The sequence below is a fragment of the Egretta garzetta genome, unplaced genomic scaffold (genome assembly GCF_000687185.1).
Source record: "Egretta garzetta isolate BGI_Z169 unplaced genomic scaffold, ASM68718v1 scaffold445, whole genome shotgun sequence".
NCBI lineage: Eukaryota > Metazoa > Chordata > Aves > Pelecaniformes > Ardeidae > Egretta > Egretta garzetta.
In genome coordinates this window covers 441,259-468,063 of record NW_009259855.1, presented here as the reverse complement: position 1 = coordinate 468,063, position 26,805 = coordinate 441,259, and the positions used below count along the sequence as shown (strand labels likewise).

Genomic DNA, 26,805 nt, shown 5'->3' with positions numbered 1-26,805 from the left:
GGGGCTGCGAGATTGTGCCTCAAGCCCTGCTGCGCTAGCACTTCTGCACTGTGCAGAGCCCCTTGTGAGTGTGCCTTGTTAGCATATGTGCATATCGGTTTGCAGTTTAAACAAGCGTAAGAGGCAAAATTCAAGGCGATTTGCGTTGAAAACTCATTCGCTGATGTCAGCGTGTGGATGTACGTACATACATGACTCCATTTCCAGACTGCAATAAGAGTGCACTGAGTGTTTGAGTTAACTCACCACTGCATCAGTATCAAAATATTGAGTATCGAAATATTTGTTTTCAAAGACAATTATTTGTCTTCCGCTGAAAAACTGTCACATCCCTGTTAGGATGTTTTTTTGTAGGTAGGCAAGACTCCTGAGTGTCAGCTTCTCTTTTTCACTTGCATTTTCATGTGCATATGCAAATACACATGTGTATATTAAAACAAGATAGAAATAGAATATCTAATTCAATTATATTAAAAATAAAAATGATTATCTATCTTTTATGCACATAATTAGAAAGCTTCAGTTTATGTAACTTCTTGACTTCAGGATCTACTTCAGTATTTCTCTGGCTTCGCGAGTGATTACCCAGATATGCAAAGTGGTCTTTGGCTATTGCAGAGTTGTGAGGAAGTTTGCACTTTAGTAGCACAGGCGTCGGGACTGTGAGATCAGAACGCTCTTTTATGTATTTCAGAAAGATCAGAAATCTTGCTTTCAGAGTCATCTTGTGTTTCTTAGAAATAAAATTTCAGTAACCTAACCAGTACGGTTTTAGAATCTGATTAAATGTCTGTTTTTTAGGCTCTGCTCGTTTGTGGCCCTTGAATGTATGTGCAGAGTAAGGATAAATCTAGAAGGAGATAATTTCCTGAGCAATTACATTGTATGGTTTTTTGCTTTTTAGATTTTTCTGCTGCAGTGGAGATGATAATAGTAGGAATATTATAGCAATAATTAAATAGCTGTAGAGAGAATACAGCACAAAGTGTAAAAAACCCAAACAAGCAACAAGTCCCCCATTTTATGTTTAATTTTTAATTTGATTTTCAGCATTTAAGCTTTCAGACCTCTTCTGCCTGATCTCTGCATGCTCCTCCTTGAGACGTTCTCACCATAGCTGCCAGTACCTTGCTGTACTGTGCTGCACGTCAGATCGTGTTCTTGGGGGGACAGCTGGATCTTCTGCTCCATTCCTAGGTTCTGCAAGGTGGCAGGATGTTCTGCAAAATCAGGGTGGTTTTTTTCATAGCTAGGTTGAAGAAAGAAGAATCTGCAGCATGGTTGCCTGCTGGCTAAGCACAGATAGTGTTACCCAACTGTGTCACAACTGTTTGACTGGTTTTGCTCCATGTCTTCAGTGTCTGGGTACTAGGCATGTAGGGCAAAGCTCTCAATTAATGTGTTTCAGGGCCTTGTTATTTTGGTCCTTTGTTGTCCAAGATTAATGGACTATAAAATCTCTTCTCAAAACTGATTTGAGAATGATTTTTACTTGATTTTTTTTTTTTGTTCAACTAATGGTTTTATGTGCAGAATTGATACCCTGAGTATCATTTGGAAGGTCGGTCATTCATCTCCCTCTGTGGGAAATGCAGTAATTCACTATTGCAATTTAATTTGTAGCTTGGCTACTTGAGGAAATATAGTTTAGATACTTGATCACTACATTAAAAATATTATATTATCAATGCAATCAGTTATGCATTATCTCCACGTCTTTGTCTCTTTCCACCTATCATCCATTCAGGCTCTTACTTAATTTCAGAAGACCATTTTTACCGTGACTGCTGAACTACAGTACTGCAATACAATGGAAACAGTTCTTTAATGCATCCATAAAGAAAATAATGGCAGGAGACAGGTCACCTGAATGCTGGGCTTTGTTGAACTTACAAAACATGCAAAGACTGCTAATGTTATACTTGAGAACAAGAGTGACTGCTTTTTGTTAACCAAGGAAGTTTTGTCTTCCCATATTTTTTCTCATGTTTTTGTCTCCCACTCTGGTTCTGGTCTGTCTTTTCCTTTTTTTAAAAAAATTTTTCTTTTTTTTCTTTTCCATTGCTTTGGCTTTTTTCCACAAGCTTTCTCGCTGCCAAAAGCTTAAAGATAAGACACAAGATTTCACACTAGATGCATAAAATGAGTGGCTGGGGCTGCTCTAAACTCCTTCAGAAATGTCATGCTTACAGTTCATTGAAATATGTGAGAGTCATTCCGTTGATTCAAGCATGCACTGAGTTAGGTCTTTACTGATGCTCTTCAGAGTGTCAGGACTAGCTAGGGATGTGAAGTGTTTTGTTTTAACATTTTCAGAGTCCTCAAGTTGTATTTTTGCTATGCTGCTTCCTCAGAAGTGCTAGGGAATCCCACGTGCAACTTTATAAAATAGATCTCATTGCCCTTTACTCTCTTGAATGGCCTTCTTGAATGACTGACTTGAGATTTTGTTTGCTTTTTTTTTTAATGTCTGCAAAATCTGTATTTCTGAATTTTATTTTTTTTTAGGCCCAATGGATTGTAACATCTTCTATGCTCCCTGAGAAAACACAGCATCACTTAATATTTAGGGAAGCTTGGGGTTTCTGACATTTGCTTTATTGTTGTTTTGGCTGCGGAGTATATCCTTGTTCTTACAGATAACGGTAGCAGAATTTGTTCCTGGTTCCTTCTTGTGAGTTACGCAGAGGAAGTTACAAGAACCACAAATGCCTGGATTATAAGTTGCTGCGGAAATAAAGGTTAAGGAATAAGACTGAGGAGAAGTTCCCTGTTTTCCCATCAGAGACCTGAATGGGCCTCCAGCAGACATGCTGATGAAATTTCTTTTTCCCATCTCAATGACTGCATGTTGAAAGAGAAGAGTAGTCCAAGGATCAGCCACCTCAGCTGGAAGACTTTAGATGCAGAACTACTAGGCTCTGCAGTACGGCTTGGGTTTTGGCTAGGAAGACAGTTGTGATGGCGGCTGACTCTTGTGAAGGGGCTGGAGGTTTCCTCAACCCTAACACAGGCGGTACACCCAAGAAGAAAACGTAGAATGACATTGCTCTGTTGTGAGAAGTCCCTCCTTACACGTAGTCCTTAGTTCCTTGTGAGTCGCTGCTGAAGTGCTTCTCAAACTAATGTCAGGTGTGGAACTGTTGTACCTTGAAAAGCAGGGTTACAGTTGTCTTTTTGAAGGTCGTCTATGCTTCTTTATTTTACAAAGCAAATCATGGTGCGAGAGAGAATGTCACCTTTATTTGTGTTGGTCTGTATTCTTAAATATTTGAGTGTGGAAATGTGGGTGCTATGCCAATCAGTATAATAAATATATCTTCTTTCTTTAAGAAGGCATCAGCTGAAGAGGTACCTGATAACTCTGCCCTGTTACAAGATGCAAAGAAAGATGACAAAAAAGGTATTCAAAGAAATCACTTCCCCCTCCCACCCCATTATGGGTTAAGTTCTCTGTGTTAATAGTAATCCCATATATTTGCTGACAGAAGCAATGGTTATTTTAATTTCTAAGCTGGCTATGTGTGCTAGAGATTTAAAAGCAATGTCTTGCTTTGACAGCAGCTGAGTTGAAGGCAAATAAATGGATGTGTTTGCTTCAAAATTAGTTCTATCATACATGAATGATATGAAATACACCTTCTAAAATATGTCTAGTGCTAAGGCAATTAATATTGCACTTCTTACTTTAACAAAGTTATAATTGTTGTTATGAGGAATTTTGTAAGAGTAAAGAGTATATTGTGCCAAATTTTGGATTTCTCTTTTTGCAGGAAATAGCAACACTTTAAAATTAGTTTTTATTCCTATTAAAAAAAAAAAGTCCTGATATTTTCTCGCAAAACAAAAGGTTTGGACAAACTGGATTGAAAATACTCAATTCATTATTTCACTTAAAATCCATCAGCAGCAAGACGTGTGAAATTGAGGTGATTTTTTTCCTTTTTCCACTCAGCAGCTATAGGGCTTCTGGAATTGGCACTGGATCATCGAACAGTCATTGCCTTTTATATGCCTTTTCCCTGACCTTTCAGGTTCTTGCTTGCTTGTCCCTGTCCCTCAGCTGTGGAAACAAAGCAGTTGTGGGTATTTTGTTGCCTTATTCTCAGAGCTGTGGATTATATATTAATTTAAAAAAAAAATTATGCATCTTGGCCTCCCAGCTGTCCACGTGCTGAGGCTGTATCAGAGGCTGTGGGACCAGGCAGTCCAGATTCCTGAATCACCTTCTACACACGGGTGTGACCAAGTTTGGCAGATTTCCAGTGTCCCTCCCTGGTTCAAAGAAAGGTGGTCAAACTTGACGGATGTTTGTAAAACATTCTGACAAGTCAGCATATTCCAAGAAATTCATGTTTTGTGGACAAGGTTTGTTTTGTTTTAAAATTAGTAATGGAGGAGAGCAGGACTTGGACCTTGAAGGTTATTGCTTTCCTATGTCTAGGGCAGGTTTACTTTTTACTTGGGGAATCTTTTTCTTCCCTGTGTAAGTGAAAAACTTTGCTCTTGGTAGCTGATGTGTTAAGTCAGATGGGAAGCTGCTTTGGTACATGCAGTCCTTCAGGGCTGAAGATTTGCTGTATTTATGACACAGATTCCTGCCTTTTCAGCCAAAGAACAAATGCTCTTGTTCTACCATTTATTGCTATTCTGACAAATGAAAGAGCAGATCGCTCTCCTGACTGAGAAGATCTCCCCAGAAGGCAAGAACCTGTAGTTCGGGACTGTAGAAGCAAATTTTCCTGCGTTTTCAAAACTTTACAAGCAAATTTGCTCTACTCTGTCAGGCTATAATATAGTTAAATGTGGAAGATAGTGTAAATAAAACTGGGTCACAAGAACCAGACTTTTTCCACATGTTTTATTTGATAAAGGCAGCTAGAGATGAGAGACTTCAAGCTAAGCAGTCATTTAGAACACTGTATTACAGTACGTTAAAATACGCTACCGTGCATTAAGAACGCCTTTGGAAAGTCGTTAATAAAGGTTGCATGGGCATCGGTGGAAGGGGAATAAGCACAAAGGTTGGGATTTCCTGACTTTTAACCCTGGCTCTGTGCGTGCTGTATGATGTTCCCTGGGGCAGGCTGGTGAGGTTTTGGCTGCTGGGAGCAGCCGGTCTCTCGCGCGCCCTGGATTTCCAGCTCTGTAACTGGGGAGAGCCGAGTCGCCAGCCGCTGTCCCTGTGAGAGCGCTACATCTCTCAAACAGGAGTCCGTGGATTTAGACACCCAAACCCCCCATTTCTCAAAATTTGGGATTATTTGGCAATTTGGGCGTAGGCCTTTCTGTTCTTGATTTTGTGCTTGTAAGATCTGTTAGGTTTTTGAGTGCTTGGTTGTTCTGAGGGTATTTGTCTACTTCTCTTTTAGCATTATTAGACATTCTAACTAAATACTGGTTTAGATGCTCCTTTTATCAGAGCTGATACCTGTAGATTTTACCTGCACATACTTAAAGTAATTTTCATTGTTTTGTTTCTTTTATTAAGCTCTTAAAGTAAGCACTGCTCTCAAAATGATACCAAAGGAATTTCAGCACTTGACTGTGAAAACAGGTAAGAAGAAAAAAATTGACGCATTACTTCGATCAAATATTTTTGTAAAATCACTGTAAGCCTAAATTAATTAATTTTTTTAAGACCCTTTGCTCTCATACTGTTTTACTACTGAAATTAGCTTTTACCTCCTAATGACTACTACTTGCAAAATTCATCTTAATTAGTACTTCAGATTTGGTGTTCTTGCTTTTTTTCCCTTGTTGTTAGCATTTTTGCGTTCTTCATGTGTAGGAAATGTTTTTAACATAGCATTTTGTAAGGAGTCTGATGTTTTGTTTTTCTGTACCACAAATGAGATGCCAGAGCATGGATATTGTACCTCTTGACAAAAGCTCTTCTCGGGTATGAAATAAGTACTCAGTAACTATTCTGAAACAGCCCATTTCTTTGTAAAAACTGAGCTTTCATATCTTCTGTCAAAGAGTTTAAGGGTAGATAGCCTTTTGGAAAGACAGACCTTCTGGCACTTACAGCACTGACATAAGCTTTTGATTCAGGGGGCATTTCTTTGTTGAAACCACCCCTCATTTTTCTCTCTCCAACTCCAGCGTATGCTCCTTGTTCCTATCGTACTGGAAAACATTATTTCTGGAACGGCATATGTCAAAATTGCTTAGTTGCTTCAGAAACTTGCCATGCATTCAGTTCGGTTCACCAGACCTCCCTTGCCTTCCTCTTTGTTAATCTCTTTCCTAGAGCGGTAAGGGTGTTTGCAAGCCCTCCCTGGTCCCAGTCAAGCTAAAATCTGGACGTGCTTTCTTTTCCTTTTGCATAAATGTTTTTACTTGTGAAGATATCCTTGATGAAGAAAACTGACCCCACATGTCTGTCACAGCAGTTTTGTCTTATAGCTCAATTTATTTATGGCTGCCCAACAGCTGCATGCCTCATTTCCCAACTCCTTTTTTTTTTTTTTTTTTTTTTTTCCTGGCTTCTTCCCAAACACTTGGCAGCTGCCAGATTTCCTATCCTCAGCTCCTATTCTCAAATGGTTGCTGCTACTCCTTCTCTCTCTCTCTCTCTCTCACTTCCCTCTCAGGGGAAGAAGGAGGGTGGTTGCAAGACTTTCAGTTCCGTTCTCTTCCCTGACATTTTGCCCAGGAGCACCCCGGGCAGTTTTATTTTCAGTTCAGCAATTCCATCTTCGGTATGCTTAGGCAAAAAAAACCCCCCTGTCATCACCTGCACATCTTCTGTGTCACTCTCCTCTTTCCCCCATGTCCTCTTTCTCCAAAGCAGGGAGGTGTTCTGGATGGTGCTGTGCTCCTCCAAGCAGCGTTGCTGTGTTCGGGTACCAAGGGAGGCGGTGGCAGAGCCTCACCCCATCGTTGTGGCTCCTGTCGCTGTAGGGATTTCACCCTTCACTTTGAGGGTTTGAGCAAGCATGTTCTCAGGCTGCATGATGCAATTGATGTTAGAAGTAAAAATGTTGATCTGCACAGTGGGCTGGATACAGCACAGCAACGGGGTGGCTATTTCGGAATTGGTCATCGTTCTGAAAGGTCATTATAATCATTAACTGTCGGGTGAAAACTCAGCTGAGATAAAGCGGGAGAAATTTTTCGTCCTTCTTCGGTTGTTGACTTGGGCTGTGCATGTAAATTCAGGAGAACCAATGCTGCCATGGTTCATCATGAGAAAGTTTTCTTTGCCATCAGGAGGACTAGAAATTTGAGGTCGGTAAAAACTTTATACGCTCAGCATCTCCAAATATCTGGCCAGTTTATTTAAGCTCCTAAGTGCAAGATCATTGTTGGCCTTAGACATTGAAAAGATTAAGGGCCAAATTGGTGAGCGTTTAAATTGTACATTTCTGCCTAGGCCACCAGTAAGAGGTAACAGGTGAGTCAGTGCGGGTGATTTAAACTAATGGGGGATTCTTTGGTTTTTCCTTAGCAGCGTAGCACACTTGCCCCTTTTATGGTACAGTTTTCCCCCCGATAATCAGCCTGTAAAGCAAGGAGGCACCAGCTGAGTATAAGCCATCAGGCTACAGCCAGAAGTTACTGAGCCTGCATCTTTAGGGATGTTTAAATGACGTTGTATCGTGAGAGGGGAGTGGGAGCAGTTAAACACCCAAAATGGGAACCTTCACGCTCTCCTGTGGTGTGAATGAATAAATAAAGAGTTCATCACCATATATGATTTTAATTAGTGCAGACCAAGCTGTTCAGTTCATCAGGCTCTACTACTCCAGGAATTGTACAAACTTAAATAATAAATGTAATTAATTTACTCAACAGCTTTAATTTTATATCACTTTCATGTACGTTAGACTCATGTATCCATAGCAATAGAAATATGGAAAATTCATGAACTGGATAAATAATTTTGTATCATCTCAAATGATTATGTGGTGTGTGTATAAACCTGCATCTCAAACAGAAAGTACTCACAGCCTGAGCATAGCAAAATAACTGCACATTTTATGGAAATCCTGTCACAGTTATTTGTGTGCCCTAATAATGAACTACTTATTTTACAACATTTTTTTATATTATACTTTTTTTTGAAAGGTGAAGCTAAGTCTGGGTATTGTGTAATTGTGGCCTTCAATTTCTTGATTTTTCAAAAGCTTAAAAGAAAATTCTTGGCAGTAGCATTCTATTGCTATCGGGTTTTATTAGTAGTCATTTCAGGATTCTCTGTTCCTTGTGTGCTTTCCTGTTTACCTCAACAAGATGTCCTTGGAGAGTCTGAATGTCAGTTTTACCTGCAAGTTTTTAGAAGAAAGGCTTTCTAAAAGAAGTATGAACAGAATGACGGTCTCCATAAAAGAAAGAAAATCTGAAGGTTCTTAAGCATGGCTTAGCTTGGAAAGGATTTAGACTTCCTATTTCTAAGTGGCATATATTTAATAATTGTGCATGTAATTTAATAATCATCAACTTCAGCACTGGAAAAATTGGGTCATATGGCTGTAGGGAAGCAGTTTCTAAAGTTGTATTCTCTGGGAGTTTGACATAGAGAGAGGGGGAGAGAGGAGGATTATCACCACTGCATATTTTAGTAATAATACCCTCTCTCCCCTTCAGTTGCTAGGAAGAGTTTGTTGCACAGAAATCTGGAATGGCTGTGAGGCAGTTTGGTGGTGACAAAGATCTACTAGAACTTAGTTTATAAGTGGGGGGTTTTTTTGTGTCACTGCCAGCTACATTTGGGTTTGTTCCATCCAAAGCGCCAACTAGCACTGCGTGACCTTAACAGCAGTTTCTTTTATGAAGAAATAGTGTGTGGCTATACATGTGCCATATGCTGCTTCTTGTCTTCTGCGAGCCTAAAGCCTCCTATGGAGGCTCTGTGCAGCAGTACGGTGCAAGCCATTAGAAAAGTCAGTATTTGCCAGCTGCTACCACAGGTAGCACTCCTGCTCTGTGTTTCGGAGGATTTGCCGTATTCTTAGGTAGTGCTGTAGAGTAGCTGGTGATAAGTGTCTGACTTTGGAGTAGGCATATATCCAAAGGGAGCTAGAAACTCTCAGAATTATTTCCACACCCTCCCCCCCCCCAGCCTACTTGTTTAAGTGTCTGTTGTACCTTGATTAGCAGAATAGCGAGAAAAGTACAAGGATTCACTTTGTGTGTGCATTGGGATCACTGATGCTGCCGTGGTACCCTGAGGATATCTCAGTGGGCTCAATTTGAAAGCAATCACACAGATACATTTTCTCAAAATTATCTGATGCTATTAAAGAGGGTAACAGAAAAGTCACAAAAAGACTGTGTAAACCAAGGAACAGCCTTGAGGAATTACCCAAAGAAGGTAAGTCAGCGCTGTTGTTTTTCTATCACATAAAACCTGCATGTGGCAGGATATTTGGAATTAATTCAGAGAAAATAAACTGGTTCTTACATTGATAGAGATGCATTTGATCAACACTTAGCCTGTAAAGCTTTTTACCTTCAAATATCTTTCCTTCGCAGTGTCAAAGTAGTCTCAACCTGATGCGTTAATTTTTTTTTTGTGTGGTAAGAAGATGCATGGTTATGCTAATTAGTTAATGTATTTAGGAAGGACATAAACCTTCGTGCTTTGGGAAGGAGGACAGCTAATAGATATCTGGACTAGGAGTAAGATGTTTTCTGTGGAAAGTTTATGCTAATTCCTTGTGTTGCTTTGTCACAACTACATCCAGGAGTAGCGGTCAGAGCTGTCAGACCTATTGCTTTTCCTGTGTTCTGCTAACCAGACTGAAAGGTGAAGGTCTGACTGCATGCGGGCTTTTGAGTTCTTAGGTCATTCACGCACCACAAAAACAAAGGGGAAGGAGAAGCGAAAATCAATCCCCATTGCTCATGTGAGATGAGCACACTCTCACATCCACATTTGCAACACTCACGTTTTTAATGAGCACTGATCCATCAGCTAAAGGTGTCTATTTAAAATATGGTGGTTTAGCGTTTCTTTTTTTCTTTTCTGTTTCAGCTGCTCAGGAATCTAATGCACTTAAAGCCAGACCACGATCCAGGTACTGCTTTCATTTTTATTTCAGGAGAAGACGTATGTTCCTCTGGTGTTAGACTCAAGGTGTAAAAACTGGTGTTGCACTTCTAATTTTTTTTTTTTAATTGCCGTTGTGCTGGAAGTCCAGCTTAGCTAAAGGACAGATTTACCAGGAGAGATCTGTAGGCTACAGACCCTACGCAAGTACTGCCTAGAGCCCTGTGACCTCTGGTCATGAGGTGCCGGGACTTCTGCCTGCCCCCGCTGCCTTGTCGGGGGCGGTGACTGCCTGCAGCCCTGCCCCAGGGGCGTCGTGGCGGGACAGCGGGGACCACCCCGTGGCGGGCATCGTTCTCAGCGATTTTGTGCTGTCGAAACCTGCGCAGTGGTTGCACGTGGAGTGAGGCACCGTGCGCTCCCACAGAAATGGCAGTCGTAGGTCAGCTCTCGGCTGTGGGTGAGTGAATCCTGCGCTTGGCGAGCCTGTACTTGACTGTGGCCGGTTGGTGCGCGATGGAAGGGCTTATGGACTTACGCCGTTGTGCGCTAGAAATGGCACCTGCTGAATTTGGGTGTTTGGAAGAAAAGGGAAACCTGTGCCAGCAAATACTGTGTATAAATGGACTCCCTGTTGGGTTTGGCTGTTCGCCATTCTGCTGTATAGCCAGATAGCGCATTCACCTTCAAAGTTTTTTGGGGTTCTTTTTTTTTTGTGCTAGTTAGAGGGCTTCATTTCTTTTTCTTAGGTAATGAGAGTATAATCAGGAGCCCCCTCCTTACAAGCTTGTCAAAGCCTACTAATAAGAGAGGATCAGCTATGAGCGTGATGAATGAAGATTGAAATCCTCTGCTCTTAGGACCTACATCCAGGAAGGCTGAAATGCCTTGCGTGCTGTTTTTCTGCTGCTAGCCAAAGCTTTTTAGTTTTCACCCTGTTTTAAATTTCCTTGCTGTGTTACTGAATCAGAAATTGCAAACATGCAAAAAATGCAGAAAAAGCATTTTATGTAAAAACACATAAAATAGCAAATGCTTAAACAAGCTTGGAAAAAGTCACTTGAATGTCACTGCCATGTCACATATGACTGTCTCGCATCTGACTGTATGTCACTACTTCAATGCAGAAGTTGAGACTGAAGATTCCTGAGCACATCCTTGAACTCAGACCTTCTGCTGCACTTGTCCTGTGTAGCCTGAAGGGCTCTGTAACCTCAAGGGTCTCTTGTCTTCAGGTGTGCCTGGCCACCAGGGGCTACGATTGGAGTCTGTTACAGTTCTCATCTCTGGAGTCTGGCTTTCTAGCCTAAGCTGTGCAGACTCTTAGCTGCTGACTCTTAATTGACTTTCCGGTGCCAGGTCTGCCTGCTGCAAGCAGCGATTCACTGTCACAGGGCTCTGAGTTGGCACTGCTGGGGCAGGGATATTTTTGCCTGGTAGCTGCTATCTTATTTGATCTTTAAAAAAAAAAAAGAAAAACCTAAACTGTTAGGTCATGCAGTTTTAATGCAAGTAAAATATGCACCGCATAATATGGAAAGTAAAAGTATAAAACCTTAAGATCCCGGTTCAAAGCTTTCCCGTTTATTTCAGGGTTGTTGGGTTAGGTCTGATATGGGGAGGCTATGGAATTCGAAACTCTGCCAAGCCAAAAAATTCAGCATTAGCAGAGATTTTTGTGTCACATGTAGATTTTGAAGCAGTTATGGTTTTCACTCCTATATTTATTAAAGTTTACATCAGAAACATAGGATCAGCATTGCCAAATGTCTGTCCCGCTAAAGAGCTGTTTTCTAACAGCAGCCTGTTTGGCAAAAAAGTGATCCGTTTCCCATTAGTGGGAGTCATTTCTGTTCTACTTGAATGTGGTTTTGCTCTTGCCTGTCATGCGTAATGTGTTACAGTAAGTGTAACATCTCACATTGTCAGTGCTGATTTTGAACAAAGCTTCTCGGTCTTGCAGAAAAGCTGGTAACTACAACAGCCGAAAAATACTGAACGCTATTCAGAAAAATCAAATTTCTTAGCAAATGCACTGCATTGGGATTAATGGGTTATGGAAGGGGCTAGAAAGATGTACTGAGGCATGTATTTGACCAATGTCAATCACTTCAGAGCCATACAGTTTTCCTGGATTTTTGTGGAATTTGTGACTGTTTGCTATGAAAAAATTATTTTGGTAGTTAGAATATTAAAAATTACAAAATGTGTTCTTGCAAGAAGCAGGCTGAAGCTGTACCTGTGTAGGCACTACCCTTGTAGTTAGGAAAGGCAACAGAAACTGTAAGGGGGAAATTATTTTTTTTACTTGGGTTTATTCAAACTGGTTGCTGCAGTTGTCCTGTTGACAGTTAAAGTTCCGTAAGAAGGCCTGAAGCTGTGATATAAAAGGCCTTAAAAAATACTAGCCCTGTAAGATTGACCCGTGCCTTTCCCCAGACATGTAGGTTCCTCTGTTGCCAAATAAATCCGTTTTGTTGTAAGGGGGAACTTTTAGTCATTATGGCAAAGAATTTCCACCATGAACCTGAGCTCTGGTCAGTGTATTTTTAGGTACTATTCACTGTAGTCGTTTCAAATGAATTTCTGAAATAAAGTATTTTCTGCTTTTTTTCCTCCCCTGTTCTTCCGTAGGTCTTATTCTAGCACATCAATAGAAGATGCTATGAAAAAGGGAGAAGAGCCCCCTACTCCACCTCCGAGGCCACAGAAATCACATTCCAGAGCTTCCTCTTTGGATCTGAACAAAATATTTCAACAAAACGCACAAGGTAAAAGTTTGCTTTCTGTCCCCCTTTTGAGACCATTTAGATTAGCTGCATACTTGGCAGCTTGATCTTTGCACAAATGCTTGACGATATGTGCATATGCTCGCCTTTGCTATCGACAGCAATACGCTACGGAACAGAAGTTGCACTTTCTTGCATTACATCGCCACTGAGGGGAAAAAAATCACTGTTGCTGTAATTAAGGTGATTATAATGTTTTCTGGCACGATAATGGAAAGCGTAGCATATGGTAGTCTGTCATCACTGACTGTTTATAACTAGTCTGGCTGTTTAGACAATTCTCACCAGTAACTACAATATATTTGATTTTTATTACTATTTATTTTTTGTAGTTCAGAAGCAGGAAGAAAACCCTTAATGATTAAAATGGGAGAAAGTGGAATTCCTCGTGTGCAAACATTCTTTGGTGTTAAAGTCTTCCGTATGCGTGGGGGCAATCAGAAAGCATTCTTTGAGTGAAAAGGGTAATTCCTTGTGACATGGGTGCGTTTTGAGGGGAGAGAAGGAAAATGTAGAACTGTAGCTGGAATGAACTGAAAGAAAACGTCCCTCCAGCACGTCAGTGTTTGAGCATTCCCTTTGCCGTGCTCGGGGCGCGGTGGGAAGAGGAGCTGGCTGTTCCGTGCAGCCGGCACCCAGCATCGCTGTGCTTTAGCAGCGTCCTTGAACCAGAACAGAGCTTTACACGGTGCACACCAATCATCTGACTCAAGGACTAGGTTAAACACGGTCATGTTTATGCTTCAGAAGAAGCCAAGGTTTGACTGTGATGAGGAACGTTTTAGCTGGGCTCTAATGTGGTTGTTGGAGTAGAAAGGAAAAGTGTTTCACCTCTTGCTATATGGGACTTCTATTTTGTGCAAACACCGAGAGAGAATTCTAGAGTCCTGCTATGTGTGCTGAACCCTGAAACTCAATAGGAATCAACACTTTTTTTTTTTTTTTTTTAATGCCTTACATAGCGAAGCAATCCCTGATCTTTGACTGTGATTCTTGTTCAGGGATCTATTACCTCCAATTCCGATTTAATTATACATCAAAATAACAGCCCGAACAGAGCCAAGGACACATTTTCTAAGGCAGCAAATCCTCTCAGAGTCCAGATTAAAAGTATAACTGGAAGGAAATAAATTTGGATTTAAGTTTCTCTTGGAACACAAACGAAAGGAGAATGTAAATTCTCAGAGAAGTCTTTCTGTGAATGAAAAGTAACATCTTGCTTTTGAAGTTGATCGTTTTGAAAGTCACCGTTACTTTTGAAATAAAGTAACAATTTATTCTGGGCAGCTTAACAAACTGACAGTGTTATAGTGATTGCAGGAAAGGATAACTTGTCCTACCAATACTTTTTGGAGGATTTCCTCACTGGAAATGGGGCAATTAAGTAAGGATAGGCAGTTGATTGCTTGCAAAAAAAAGAAAGTGCTTTGGTCACCCTAAAACTGTTCATCATATTCAGTTCAAAGTTATGGCTGCTTATAGTTGGAACAAAAACTGGCTCTGAGTTGACAAAACCTGAAGTGTAGCGTGCTACCAAATTGCAGAAATGTGGAAGGTCTCCCAGAGGTTCAGCTTCCTCCTGTGTCTGCGGGCTGTTGGCCTGTCACTTTTTGGTCTCTTGGATGTCCCCTGATGGCTATGCTAAATATTTATGGTGGTCCTCTTCCTCTGATGGAGCTGTTCTATTTTGTGTCAAAAGTGTTAGTACTCACTGGGAAGGAATAAAGAGGAATTTGTAGCCTTTGAAGGGTTCAAGGAGGAACTTGTTTAACAATTTGTAGCCCACCTCAAAGAAGGGTTCCAGTTTAAATAAATCTGCATTATCAGAAGGAAGGGATTAAATCAATCCATCCCAGAAGACCCAAGTACCATGGTGCATTTACCTTGCTCTGAAGTAAAATGTCTGCATTGAAAGTCGTATTTTCAGTTCTTTGTTGAAGAAGAAACATGCTCGTGCTCTTCCCTATCATTAAGCCTTGAATATTTGTTATTCTGCAACATCCTATTGATAAGGTGACTTTATGCAGCTGCTTTCTTTTCTTCTACTTCTCTTGTTCTAATCACTTTTTTTTTTGTGCTTTTCCCTACTGATCTTGCTTCTCAGGAGAAATTACAGTCTCGCCATTTTTGGATACCTTTTTCATCTACAGACAGCTCTTCCTCAGGGGGTGGTCATTGTTTCGGAGCCAAACTCTTCACCGAGGTGCACTTTGGACTTTTTAGAAAGGCAGTTTGTAGGAAGGCAGAAGGATTGAGCACTGCCACCTTAAACCGAAGAGCCTCGCTGAAAAGAAAGTGTCTGTGCGTGTTTGTGTGAAGTAAATTGCACACAGTTGTATAATAACAAGCTGTATTCTTATTTCTGCTGACAGCAGAAAAAATGAAGTTAGAATAGTTTCCATCTGCCATCAGAAGATACGGTTATGGATTTACAGTATAGATGACGTAGCGGCAATGTACTATTTAGGTTTCTTGGCTATCGGGATAATACATCCTGGCATAAATATCGAACCTGATGTGTTTTTATCCACAGGTCAGTTGATTACTTTCTGTCCTGTTGTGCTCTCGACTAATTCTTTGCTATATTTTTTCTCCCTGCTTGCCTGCCTTCCTAGGGTTTCAAAAATAGTCTCATTGTCACAGCTGAACTACAAACATTAGCTAGAATGACCCTCCCTTCTAGCACCACCATATTGCCTAGTGTCGGTACAGAAAACCAGACTGTAAAACCAACCATTTTAACAGTTAATTTTAATAGTTTTCAGGGTATACCCATCTTGATTAGAATAATCCCATTTCGGTGCATTAGTTTTTGTCCTACTAATTCTTGTTCTGAAATAATTCTAATTTGGGGAGTTTGGTGGATATTCTGCTTCCACATCTTCAAAGGAGGGCTCAGTAGTATTGAGTTTTATTTTCAGTTCTTCGTTGGTCATGTTGATCTACAGGTATCACTTCTTTAATTGTAAAGCCATCAGTGGTTTGGAGCCTTTTTTAATTTATTTCATTTTTAAAGGGCAGAAAAAAAAAGTCTCTTTTCTTCAAGTAAATTCAGCCAAAGACTGTGGCAGATCCTTGTTGTGGGCACTATTTTTTGGGGGGAGTGTTTCTGTTTGTTTTTCATTTACTGTTGCTGTATCATGCTTGCCCCCATCTTACGATGCCCCTCTCCTGGCAAGTATACACAGAGAACGTTGATCCGTGATGGCTGGGATGTCCAGCAACGCATTAGCCACAGAAACTGTGCTTTGAAATTGTTGAATTGGGACATAACTGCACTTAAAGGAGGCACCTCCATTCGTACTCCATAGCTGCACTCTCCTGGGAAATTGTACCTAGTGTTACCCAGGAAAAACATAAATAACCAAGAGAACTTACTGAAAAGCCTCACCTTCTGTAATGTCCATACGTGAATTTCTGTTAAGAGACAGAAGTCTCTTCTGTCCTTTTTTTTTTTTAATCATGTAGTCTTTATGTTAACATCTGAGAAAAATTCAGTACTGCTAGAATCTCAATGTACTACTTTTTCTTGAATATATAATCTCTGGCATTTGGCCTATGTACATACTGAGAAAATACTTGGCTAGGTTTTACGCGTTCCTGGAAAGACAACAGCAGGCTTTAAGTTGAAACAAAAATGTCAGTTTAAATGCATACATGACCTGATTTACATCTTCATTTCTTCTCTAGCCCGCTGTCTAGTCAGATACAAGCCAAGAGCTCCCAGAGTAAGACCTGGGAGCCTGTGGCCAGAAAAGCTTTCCTGCACTGTTCATAAAAGCTGTTTGCAGAATTAGTTGCTCTCGGTGGCTCCTCATGCTCCCTTCTCTCTGTCCTGCTATCTGGGTACAGGAGAGGGTATTGAGGGGGCCAAAATTGCCGCAGCTCGGAGCCCGGCAGTCCTGCAGCAAGGGCCCCAGCCACCTTTTACCCTCAACAGCAGCAGTAAGCTAGGGTCTGCCTCGGGGTAACTCTGGGACTGGGGTAAGTCCCAGCTTAAGTATTAAAACCCCAAAATGCATCCATTGTCTTCTGGCGTTTTGCTTGGTTACATTTTCTGCCCGTGACAACTACTAAAGAATTTACTTCTGGGCCATTATAGGCAGTGAAAGCAGTCTGGGTCTTGCTAGATTGATACAGATGCCTCTGAAATATTTCCCATTTAGTTTCATTTCTGAATTGCGTAACTTCATTTAATTAACAGTTCTGTTGAACAAAGGATACCTGTTTGGAAAAGAGGATTTGCTTTGATGAAACACCAAAATTGTCATAAGCAGTGTAGTTTCATGTTGATATGGAAGCAGACTGAGTATCTCTGGGTAATTCATCAGAACAGGCATATAGCTACTTACAAATGAATTTTTGACTGAAGGTTTTCAGCGCTCATTTGCTTTTGAAACTCACCTCCTGCTGCGGCTGTCCCTGTGGTGAAGAACGCGTGGAATGCAGGCACCATTTCTTACCACGGCTTGTAAGCAAACACTCACTGTAGCCCGGATTCCCTCCTTCAGGGGCGCTGGTTTCAGCCAGCAGCGCAGGGCTGGTATTTTGGGGGGTTTTCTGCCTTTTAAAATGTGAGGCATTAAGTACCACACTTGGTACGGGGGAAAGACAACTGGCATTTTACTGTAAGCGCAGTGTTTTCTGTTGCGGCTGATGTTTTCGTAACTACAGTCAGATCTGTAACCTCGACTTATCTCTGCTGGGCTAGTGATGGGATGGCTGTGAAACAAAAAAACGTCCCCTCTGCTCTAAATGTAGCGTTCGCAGAAAAGGAACACAGGAACAGGTTTATCGGTGTGCATCAGCATTGCCCTGAGGGATGTAAACGTGTCCCCACATCGCTTCTGTATTCCTTCATATACACGTTTCCCGCGCAGTTGGAAGCGGTGCTGTCATCGTAAGACTCGGTCAGTACAAGCTTCTTACAGCACCCTTTCATTTTCCTTGGTGCTAGAGGAAGACTGGTGTTCAGCATCACGCGTTACCCTCTTTTTCGTGCCTTTTGAAGAATACTCTTCATTACTTCCTTTACTTCGTCAAGCCCTCATTACTTCATTCTGTGAGCACTGCCTTCCCTTGAACGTACAGGCTTGGTGGGTTTTATTTGCCGAGTGTGGAGATTTCTGAATAGTAAGTGTGTGTTCAGATGTCTTCGGTTTTTCGTATTTGCCCAACCACGGCCAAATTGTGTGTATTTCTGAATGTTTCCGGTCCACCTATCAAAGAAAACAGTTCTGTAATTGTGTAGGAAAGAGGATTTGGAGAATTAAAATTATTGTTGCTCTGTTATCGTACACATCTTGATACAAACAGGTCCAAATAGTTACCCTAATACTGCTTCCAACTGTTTTCAGCAATCTGTTTTCAGCTACATTGTATTTTTAGCTTAGTGAGCCAAATGCAGGTGACTTTCCCTTTGGGGCAGATGGAAATGGCTACTAAAAAACACTAGATAAGTGTGCTTACTGCATTATCTTCTGTGTTCTCTTATGCTTAATTGTATCTGCTAGGAAACATCTGTATCTATTGAGGTTAGCTGTCTGCAAGTCTTAGTTACTATGGGCAAGCTTTTAAGGGGTTATGCCAGGGGGTCATGTTGTTTGCGTTACCATAAATACAGATTTCTCAACTAACTTTCTGGTTCAAAGCCAAAGTGACAAGGGGAACCTAGAATAGTAATGGCCTTTTTTATGCTGAATTTAGATGACCATGAATTTAATTAAGTAATTCATTTTCAGGACCCCTTCCGCTTATTGGTCTTGCATTGGTGTCTCAATGTAGTAAAATCCAGCTACTTTCTTGGGTAATAAGGCTGGATTTTACTCATGCTGTAGTACTATACCGTCTTGCATGTTACTGTGGTGTGTTTATTAATCAGACCAAAACATTAAGTTAGAAAGATGACAATTCTGAAAGGCCTTTATTTAATGGCAAATACCATCAGCAAAATATGCCATTTCACTGAATATCGTTTACATGGTATACAAGAGCTCTAATGTTGCCAGCTTCATTGAGCTAAGAGTGCAGAGTCAAGTTAAGATCTTTGGCTGTAAGGGTTGTAACAACAATTGCAATTTAAATTAAAAATGTCCTTCACGCATAAACCATAGAGAACACAAAATCGAGCTGCTGTTCATGCTCTTCTCCAGCACTGTATCACTGCAATGAAAATACTGTGAAATGCTTTCTTAATATAAATGTTGCAAAACCATTATTTTTTGAAGCAGAGAATAGATTTTTTTTTTTTTTTTTTTTCTTTTGGGACTCAGCTCCTGATCTGTTACTGGAGCTGCTGTTTTCTTCTAAACCTGTTCCCCTGCAGAATATATGTGATCACTGAACTGAGCTTATTCTGAATAAAATATGAATGTCTTCCCTCTGGTTTGAATGGAAGAGTTTTACGCCTCTCAGCCTTTTAGAATTTTTTATGAAGGATTTATGTGTTTGCAACGATGTAACTTACTTCTTTGCTGAACTGGACAAGGACGTAATTAAGGTTGAATAGGAGAAAACAGTGGGGACATAAATGGATGAATGGTTATTACATGATAGGAATCTGATGGGGTAACTTACTTCTGCGTTTTTAGGTTTTTAAATTTTTATGTCTGTCTCTAAGGACTGAGTCCAGAGAGTACTTCTGTGCAAACTGGGGTAAATCTTACCAGCCTTTCAAGTGTAACTGTTTCTTGACAATTTGTGTGAGTGGAACTTCTTTTAAACTATATTTTCCCATTTTTCTCATCTTAGCTCTTGTCTTTCTGGGATCAAGGAATAGTTTACAGCCTGTTTTCATTCTGCTGCAGGTTGTTAAAAAGGAAATTTTAATCCAAAACCTCTTTTCTGCTGAAAATTGTTATGGTTGAGGTGTTCTTAACTGCCCCTACGAGCCCCACTGACCTAATTTCATGATCCTGTGTGGGTTGCTCTGTTCCGTGAAAAAATGTTGGTCCCCGTAGAACAGGTTAAACAAGAGAGGATCTCCTATTTCTCCTGTGGAGCAGGGGGGACCGTGTGGGGGAGACCCTGGAGATGCAGATGCCCTCAAGAAGTGTCTGAGCCGCAAGTGGGAGTGGAGGGGCAGGGAGCGGTAGCTCATTGCTCCTCCTGGCACCCCCATGCCTGTGCCGAGTTGATTTGTGTTGGAAATGGGTACATGGAAATGGGCATGTGGGGCAAGGGCTGGAGCCTCCAGCGCTCCCACCAGGATCTCCAGAGGTGAGAAGCTCTGGCAACATGGATCGGTGGGAGGTAGGTGGAGGGACTGTGCCTCCCTGTGGGTGGAGAATGAAGCAAAATGCGAGGTGAGAGGGAAGAAAATCATGAATAGTTCTGTTTTTTTTGGTGGTGGTGGGGGAGAAACAGTCCCCAAATAGAAACACGCAGAAAAGGAAGGGGTAGAGAAAACAATACCTAGAAAATGAAATGGTTTAGGGAAAATGAGGGACAGGAAGTTAAAAATACAGATGTTGTAGATATGTGAGACAAAACAGAAAATAGGTGTTTAAAAAAAAAATTTTACAGCTTTTACATAGAACATGCTGAATTTCATGGATAGCGTGTTGTAAAAAGACATCATAAACCCCACCTTTAGTAGTGTCTTGCTTGCTTGATTTCAAAGTGACCCATCAAATATTTAAGTACACCAGTGTCCTAAATGAAGTCACACCTGCAAGTTCATGGTGCAGAAGCATTAATTGCTTGAGGTCTGGCTATAGCTCTTCCTAAACACTTGGAAAGTGCTTGGATAATTTTCCGTGCAGTCGAGGTACGACTGATGTTCTGTATGATGAGAGCATGGAACACACATGTAACAAGAGTCTGTCTCTGACATCAGGTGTGCGTGTCACTCGCTGTGACGCATGAAGCTTTGCTGCTGGGCAGGTTCCCAAAACTAACCGTGAGAAGAGAGGTTATTCTGGCACTGGTGATGCTTTCTACAGTCTTTCTACAAACCTGAAAACAAAATTAATATCAGGAGTCTAAAATCTTTTTTCACACTGCTGTTACCTTCTGAGGAGACATTAGTAGGAACTATTGAAACAGATCCCTGGGCAAACAGATATTTCACAGTCACCTTACTAGAATCCTTCGTTAAGTTTACATTCCTGGCTACAGCTCCTTTTTTTTTTTTTTTTTTTTTTTTTTTTTTCTTTTCCTTGTTGCAACTTTGCGCACACATAGTGGTGAGAATTAATAAATCAGATCTCTTGAAAAACAGTTATTTCACAATCACCTTGCTAATGCTGTTGTCAGGAATGTAAATAAATGAAGGAGTGCAGAGAATGGTACTATGGGTTATCCAAGTACCAATTTCAGGGAACAAGAAGGGAAGTTTTGTAAGACAGAGGTAAACAGAAATGAGCTTAGACACAGAACCATTCTGCGGTCTGCCTTTGGCAAGAGAAGCAGGAAAAGTATCGAAAAACTCTCTAAAATAACATCAGAGTGGAAGGGTGAAAATGCCAGCTTCCCAAACTACCTGAGGAACCGAAGCCTTAGGTGGCTTGGGGAACTGAAGAATAATTCATTCTGTTGGCTTATCTTTTGCAGATCCTTTGCTTTCTGATAAAATGAATTGTTTGGTCTTTTGTTAAACCTGATCTGGGAGCTAAGCCCTCTGAAGCAGTGTAAACTGATGTAAATCTGCCGTGCAACCAGCCTCTCCCTTGATCCAACAGTGCTGTAGCTTCCACTTGATAAATACCAAAGACATCAGCTGGACTCTACTGAGGAACCCTATCAGAGTTTTCTCCCAATTTAAGTCTCTGGATGGTCCCCACCCAATTGCAGAAGGGGTGGTAGTGGTAGTGGTGGGGAAGCAGAACAGCAAGAACCTGGATTTAGGCTGTCTAGATCCAGGTCAGCCTTTAGGATTTAGGCAGAGTGGCATGGCCAGATAGGATGGCATGGCCTGTTCTCAGAGTGTAGCATTACAGCCTGGTGTTTGTTTTAAAATATTAATCAAGCTTCAGATTGGAAAATCTGGGTTTTTTTATCTAATGTGGTGTCCTGTTAGTGCTATCAGGCCTTTGTAATTGCCAAAATAGGGGAGAAAAATGGTCCTGGAAGCTTTCCATGCAGACAATCCCCCTTAAAGTGTAAACATGCTAAGTGGAGAGCCGTGATTTTTTAACTGAAAGCCTTATCGCTATCTTTGTGGGAGTAACTACTGCGTGAAAATGCTATCATTTACAGGAATACATGTGATATGGATACTGGATATAGTTGAATCTCTTTTACCAGTACCTGTATGGCCTTTCCACAGTGCTGTCCCTGAGATTTGCTGTACATTGCTCACCCTGGCATGAATGCCACCGAGCTGCTCGGTAGCAAGGGGACCCATGCGAGGCTCATCCTGTTCCCTCCAAGCTCCCTCTGCTTTTGTGCAGGGTGTGAAGATTTGTTTTCGAAGAGTGATGGCGTGCAGCTCATCCCAGCTCTAGGGTGTGCACCTGGGAATAGGAGGACATTTGTCTGTTTGCTGCTCAGTCCCAGGACACTTGCTTTCATTTTGGAAAGAGAGCTCCCCCTGTATTTGGGTTTGCTTTCAGAGCGACCATAGCAGTGCCATCTCCAACAGCAAGAGCCAGTCTGTGCAGGGTGGTCTCCCAGGAAGGCAGGCATTCTGGAATAGCCGAATATTACAGGTCACCTGCTAATACACATAAAAACGTATGATTATCTGTTTAATATTGCCCTCTTTTAGGGTAGTGAGACTAGAGAAGGCTGAAGCATGCAGCATCTATCGTTAATTTTTTTTTCATTGCCCCGTGGGGGAAAAAAAAAAAAAAGGGGGTTTTTTTATAAGTTGTTGAGTCCTTAAAAGTCAACTAGCTTTTGTCTAGCAATTGTGCCCACATAAGCATGATTTCCTTCTAACAGGCTGAAGATGTTCTGCAACAGCAGGATTTTGCATATTTCATGAATAGCCTAAGTTAGAATTTGCAGGATTAAAAAGAAGAAACTGGGTCAAATGCACATGGCGTAAGCATCTAACTTCTTTAATGCTAAATTCATCTATGTTGTATTTTGAAAACTGAAGAAATGTTTTTTGGGGGCGGGGGGTTTTTGGTGTTTTGTTGGTTGGTTTTTTTTTTTGTTTTCTTGCAGAAATATTACTTTGCCCTTTGAAATTTTGTGGGGCAAATCCCAGGAGACTTCTGGGGTTTCACAGTGTGGGCAACCACTTCAGGAGATGCTTTCCCAGCAAGCCCAGTGCCTTTCTGCGTAAAGACTACCCCGCTGCTTTTGTAGGTGTATCGCTGGCTTTGAAGAACCAGGGAGCAAGGACAGTAAGGGTCGTATCCTCTAGAGTTGAAGTTGAGGCCAGTTCTCAGCGGGTGCAGCTCTTGCAGTAAAACTTTTGAGGGCCTGCACATACGAAAATGATGATCCCTGGGAGGGGCTACGTACATTTGGAAGGGCCGAGGGAGCCTGCAGCACCGCTGCCCCCGGCCTCACATGCCCCTTCCCATGGACCCCCGTGCCCATGGCAGCAATTCACTCCATAGCTTCACGTGTGGGCTGCCAGGGGCTTGTTAGGCAGCGTGTGAGATGCCTGCTGTGTGCTCCCTCATGACGTTAGAGCTGGTTTGGAGAGCAGAGGCGACACCCTCGCAGTGGTAATCACTGGTGGTGGTGGGAGGGTGGGGTGCACGCAGGTGTTTTCCATGGAGCATCGCAGCAGGCACTCCCAGAGGGTTTCCTGAAGGTAAACGTATCGCGCTGAGCGTGCGTGCCTGTCGCCTATCGCAGCGTGCGGCAGATGGACCTGCAGAGCGCTGGTGTTCGAGTTAGGCGGTGTTTTCAAATATTGTTATTAGCTGCGATGATTGCCAAAACCACTGCCAGTGCTCAGATAAATGAAATAACCTGAAGTTCAGACTACAGGAAAGGAAGGTTTCTTATTCCACTGTTCCTTTCTAAGGATTAGTTGTGCAGAAGAGATGGGGAATGTAGTAGTGCTGATGTCATGCTGGTATTGCAGTGGCCTTATAAACAAAACTAATTAAACACAAGAGAAAGGATCCTAATGAGCATGTTTTTTCAAGTCTCTCTTACACCTGTAGGTGTGTTAGTGGCTCCCTTGCTTAACCTAAGTTGGGTTTTAATTGTTCTGCCTCTCTCCTTGGCACTGTGTGCAGTGATATTAGGCTTCATTTTGATTCAGGAGGTGATGATACAGAAGATGTAAAAAACCCCAATGTATTATAAGCCTCTCTGGAGCTGTATATAGTCAATATGACTGTTCTGAATGGTTTCACCCACACATTTTTACTCTCATGTCACTGTTGTCCTTAATGGTTCATATCTTTTGTCTTTGTATTTTCAACCATGTAGACATTTTTAGACTTGGTGTATAAAATATGTAAATGGCTAAGGCTTGTAACAGGGCTTGTTATGGTCTTTGTGGCTTTTTAAAATATGCATGGAAATAAAAAGTGTATAAAAGTAATTGCTTGCTTAGCATTATTGCGGTAAAAGGCATTTCTAAGTTTAATAACATTGGGGTTTTTTTGCTGTACACCGGTGCAAGATGGACTGTCTGGTATCTTTGCCAGCGCAGGTGCTGAGTACTCAGGGTGACAGGAGCTTGGGGAGGGTAACCCACCCGAGGACTCTCACTAGTCCTGGTTGGTGTCTTGGTGCTGGCCTAGTCCTCCTCTCTGCAGCTGCCTTTGGAAGCCATCATCTGCCCTGTAGTTTCATCCCATGATGGGGTTTAGGTCTTTTAAGGAAACTGAGAAATACAGTGGCCAGACCTTGATGATTGTTACCCTCCCTTTGTGCTGGCTCAAACTAAAAGCTGACGTTGCGTTATGGTAAAAGGTCCTGAACTGACCATCAGGGTTTGTCTTCCTCCCCTTAATTCTCCTCCCTCCGAAATACCTCCAGTGAATAATAACATGCAAATACAAAACATAGAGCCAAAGAAACTGATTTCTTTTTGCTTCCTTTAGGCTTTTGTCCTATTAATTCCATGGCAGATGTTTTCTTTTAAGGCTGCACTCCATCACATACTGTGTTTTACCTGGGGTGAACGCTAATATCTACATTGGATACAAGAGCATCACTTTTAAAAAAGGCAATAATGTTAATGACAGAGAGCAAAGTCCCAAGGACAAGTAGACCCTGTTTCTGGGGTTCTTTAACTAGAATTGGATTGCTTTAGCTACAGCTTTTGTGGCTGACTGGCTTCGATCTCTGCTTTTTATCATAACATTGTGGGTTTTTACAGCAATTAAATCACTGCTCATTCACTGCTCATGAAATAATTTCAACAGGGTTTGCTCAATAAGGGTGAAGTTTGGTTTCTGTTATTAAAATGTTGAATACTGCCTCTTCACTAGGAATTATCATGGAAATTAATTCTGGTTTTATTTGGAATTAAATTAATGTGGTTTTGTTTGGGTTTTTTTCTTTCCTCTTTTCTCGCTGTTCAGCTGTGAGGTCTGGCTGGCTGCCCCCACCACCGCCTGCACTGCCCCCTCGACCTTCTGTATCTCAGGTATGGACAAAGCTTTAGCACTTTGCTGTGCATTATTCACTTATTTATGTTATTGTTGCAGCAGTTAGCATGAGTTGTCTTGGACATGGCAGTTGTTCTTGCTTCCAACTTAATGCAAATCTGCAGTTTGCTCTGCAGTTTGATACATGTCCTTCGTGGATCTGTCTAGCTGGTGTGTTGCAATGTCAAATTACAGACTAATTAAATCTCTTTGTAGTGGAGCTGACATGCACCCACTAGACAAAGCTGGAAATTAGAGGCTGGTAAGGCTAGCCTACTAATAAAGAGTTTCATGCCTGAAAGGCATGGGCTTAATACCTGCCATTTGCTTCTCAAGCTTCAAATGCTGGTTTGAAAAATAACGCTGAAAGGAAGCGAATGCCATGTCAGTTATGTTATTAAGTTTCAAACCATTAGTGGCATGCTTTTGTTTTCCTTTCTGGATGTTTTTTTGTTTGTTTGTTTCTAGAACATCACACAGCACAGTGCAAATTGACTAAATCATGTGTATCTGCATCCAGATACTTCTCCATGTCTTAGGAAATGATGGAGGATCAGCGTCATCTTTTTATGTTGTTGGCTTTGCTAAGTGTGCAGTTTTGAGACCGCACCTGGAGTACTGTGTCCAGTTCTGGGCTCCCCAGTTCAGGGATGAGGAACTCCTAGAGAGTGTCCAGAGGAGAGCAACTAGGATGATAAAGGGACTGGACCATCTCCCCTTTGAGGAAAGGCTGAGGGAGCTGGGCTTGTTCAGCCTGAAGAAGAGAAGGCTGAGAGGGGGCCTCATCAACACATACAAATATCTTAAGGGTGGAAGTCACGAGGACAGAGCCAGACTCTTCTTAATGGTGCCCAGCGACAGGACAAGGGGCAACGGGCACAAACTGAAACATAAGAGGTTTCAGTTGAATGTGAGGAAGAACTTCTTTACTCTGAGGGTGACAGAGCACTGGAACAGGCTTCCCAGGGGGGTTGTGGAGTCTCCTTTGTGGATATTCAAAGCGTGCCTGGACAATGTCACCTGCTCTAGGTGAACCTGCTTTAGCAGGGGGGTTGGACTGGATGATCTCCTGAGGTCCCTTCCAACCCTTGCCATTCTGTGATTCTGTGAAGTCTTAGGTGGCAATATGCTTCATATGTTACTCCTTAAGGTGAAGTGTATAATAGAAAATGAGTCCATAGGGGAGCTAACAGCCCATTACATATAAAAACTCGGTGAGACATCTTCCTCGGGCCAGAAAGAGTCCTCATTTGAGTTTTGGATCTACTCTTAAGAGTCTGCTGTTGAACAACTCCTGCTGCACAGTGCTCAGGAGAGAAATGATAAAAGGCTGGTTACCAGCTCCATCAGCAGCTCGCTGCTCTCTTCCATTCCCCAGCCCTTTTTAGCATCCGAGGGCAGCTTAGTTTCTGCCTTGAGGACTGTAGAACGTTCTGGTTTGAGCTGGCGTCCTTCTCCCGAGTCACTACGGCAGTAGCCATGCTTCTCACACCACGTGCTCCTC

The 26,805-nt window shown here is 41.7% G+C and overlaps 1 protein-coding gene across 1 annotated transcript in view; it reads left to right on the top strand.

Moving 5' to 3' along the window:
* The window catches only part of REPS2 (RALBP1 associated Eps domain containing 2), a 66,248-nt gene that overhangs the window by 20,614 nt on the left and 18,829 nt on the right, over positions 1-26,805 (top strand). Inside the window, exons 9-13 of the mRNA XM_009639971.2 lie at positions 3,334-3,403; positions 5,492-5,557; positions 9,986-10,028; positions 12,635-12,771; positions 25,236-25,300. Of these exons, the coding sequence (XP_009638266.1) occupies positions 3,334-3,403; positions 5,492-5,557; positions 9,986-10,028; positions 12,635-12,771; positions 25,236-25,300 (381 nt within the window). The remainder of the gene's footprint in view (positions 1-3,333; positions 3,404-5,491; positions 5,558-9,985; positions 10,029-12,634; positions 12,772-25,235; positions 25,301-26,805) is intronic.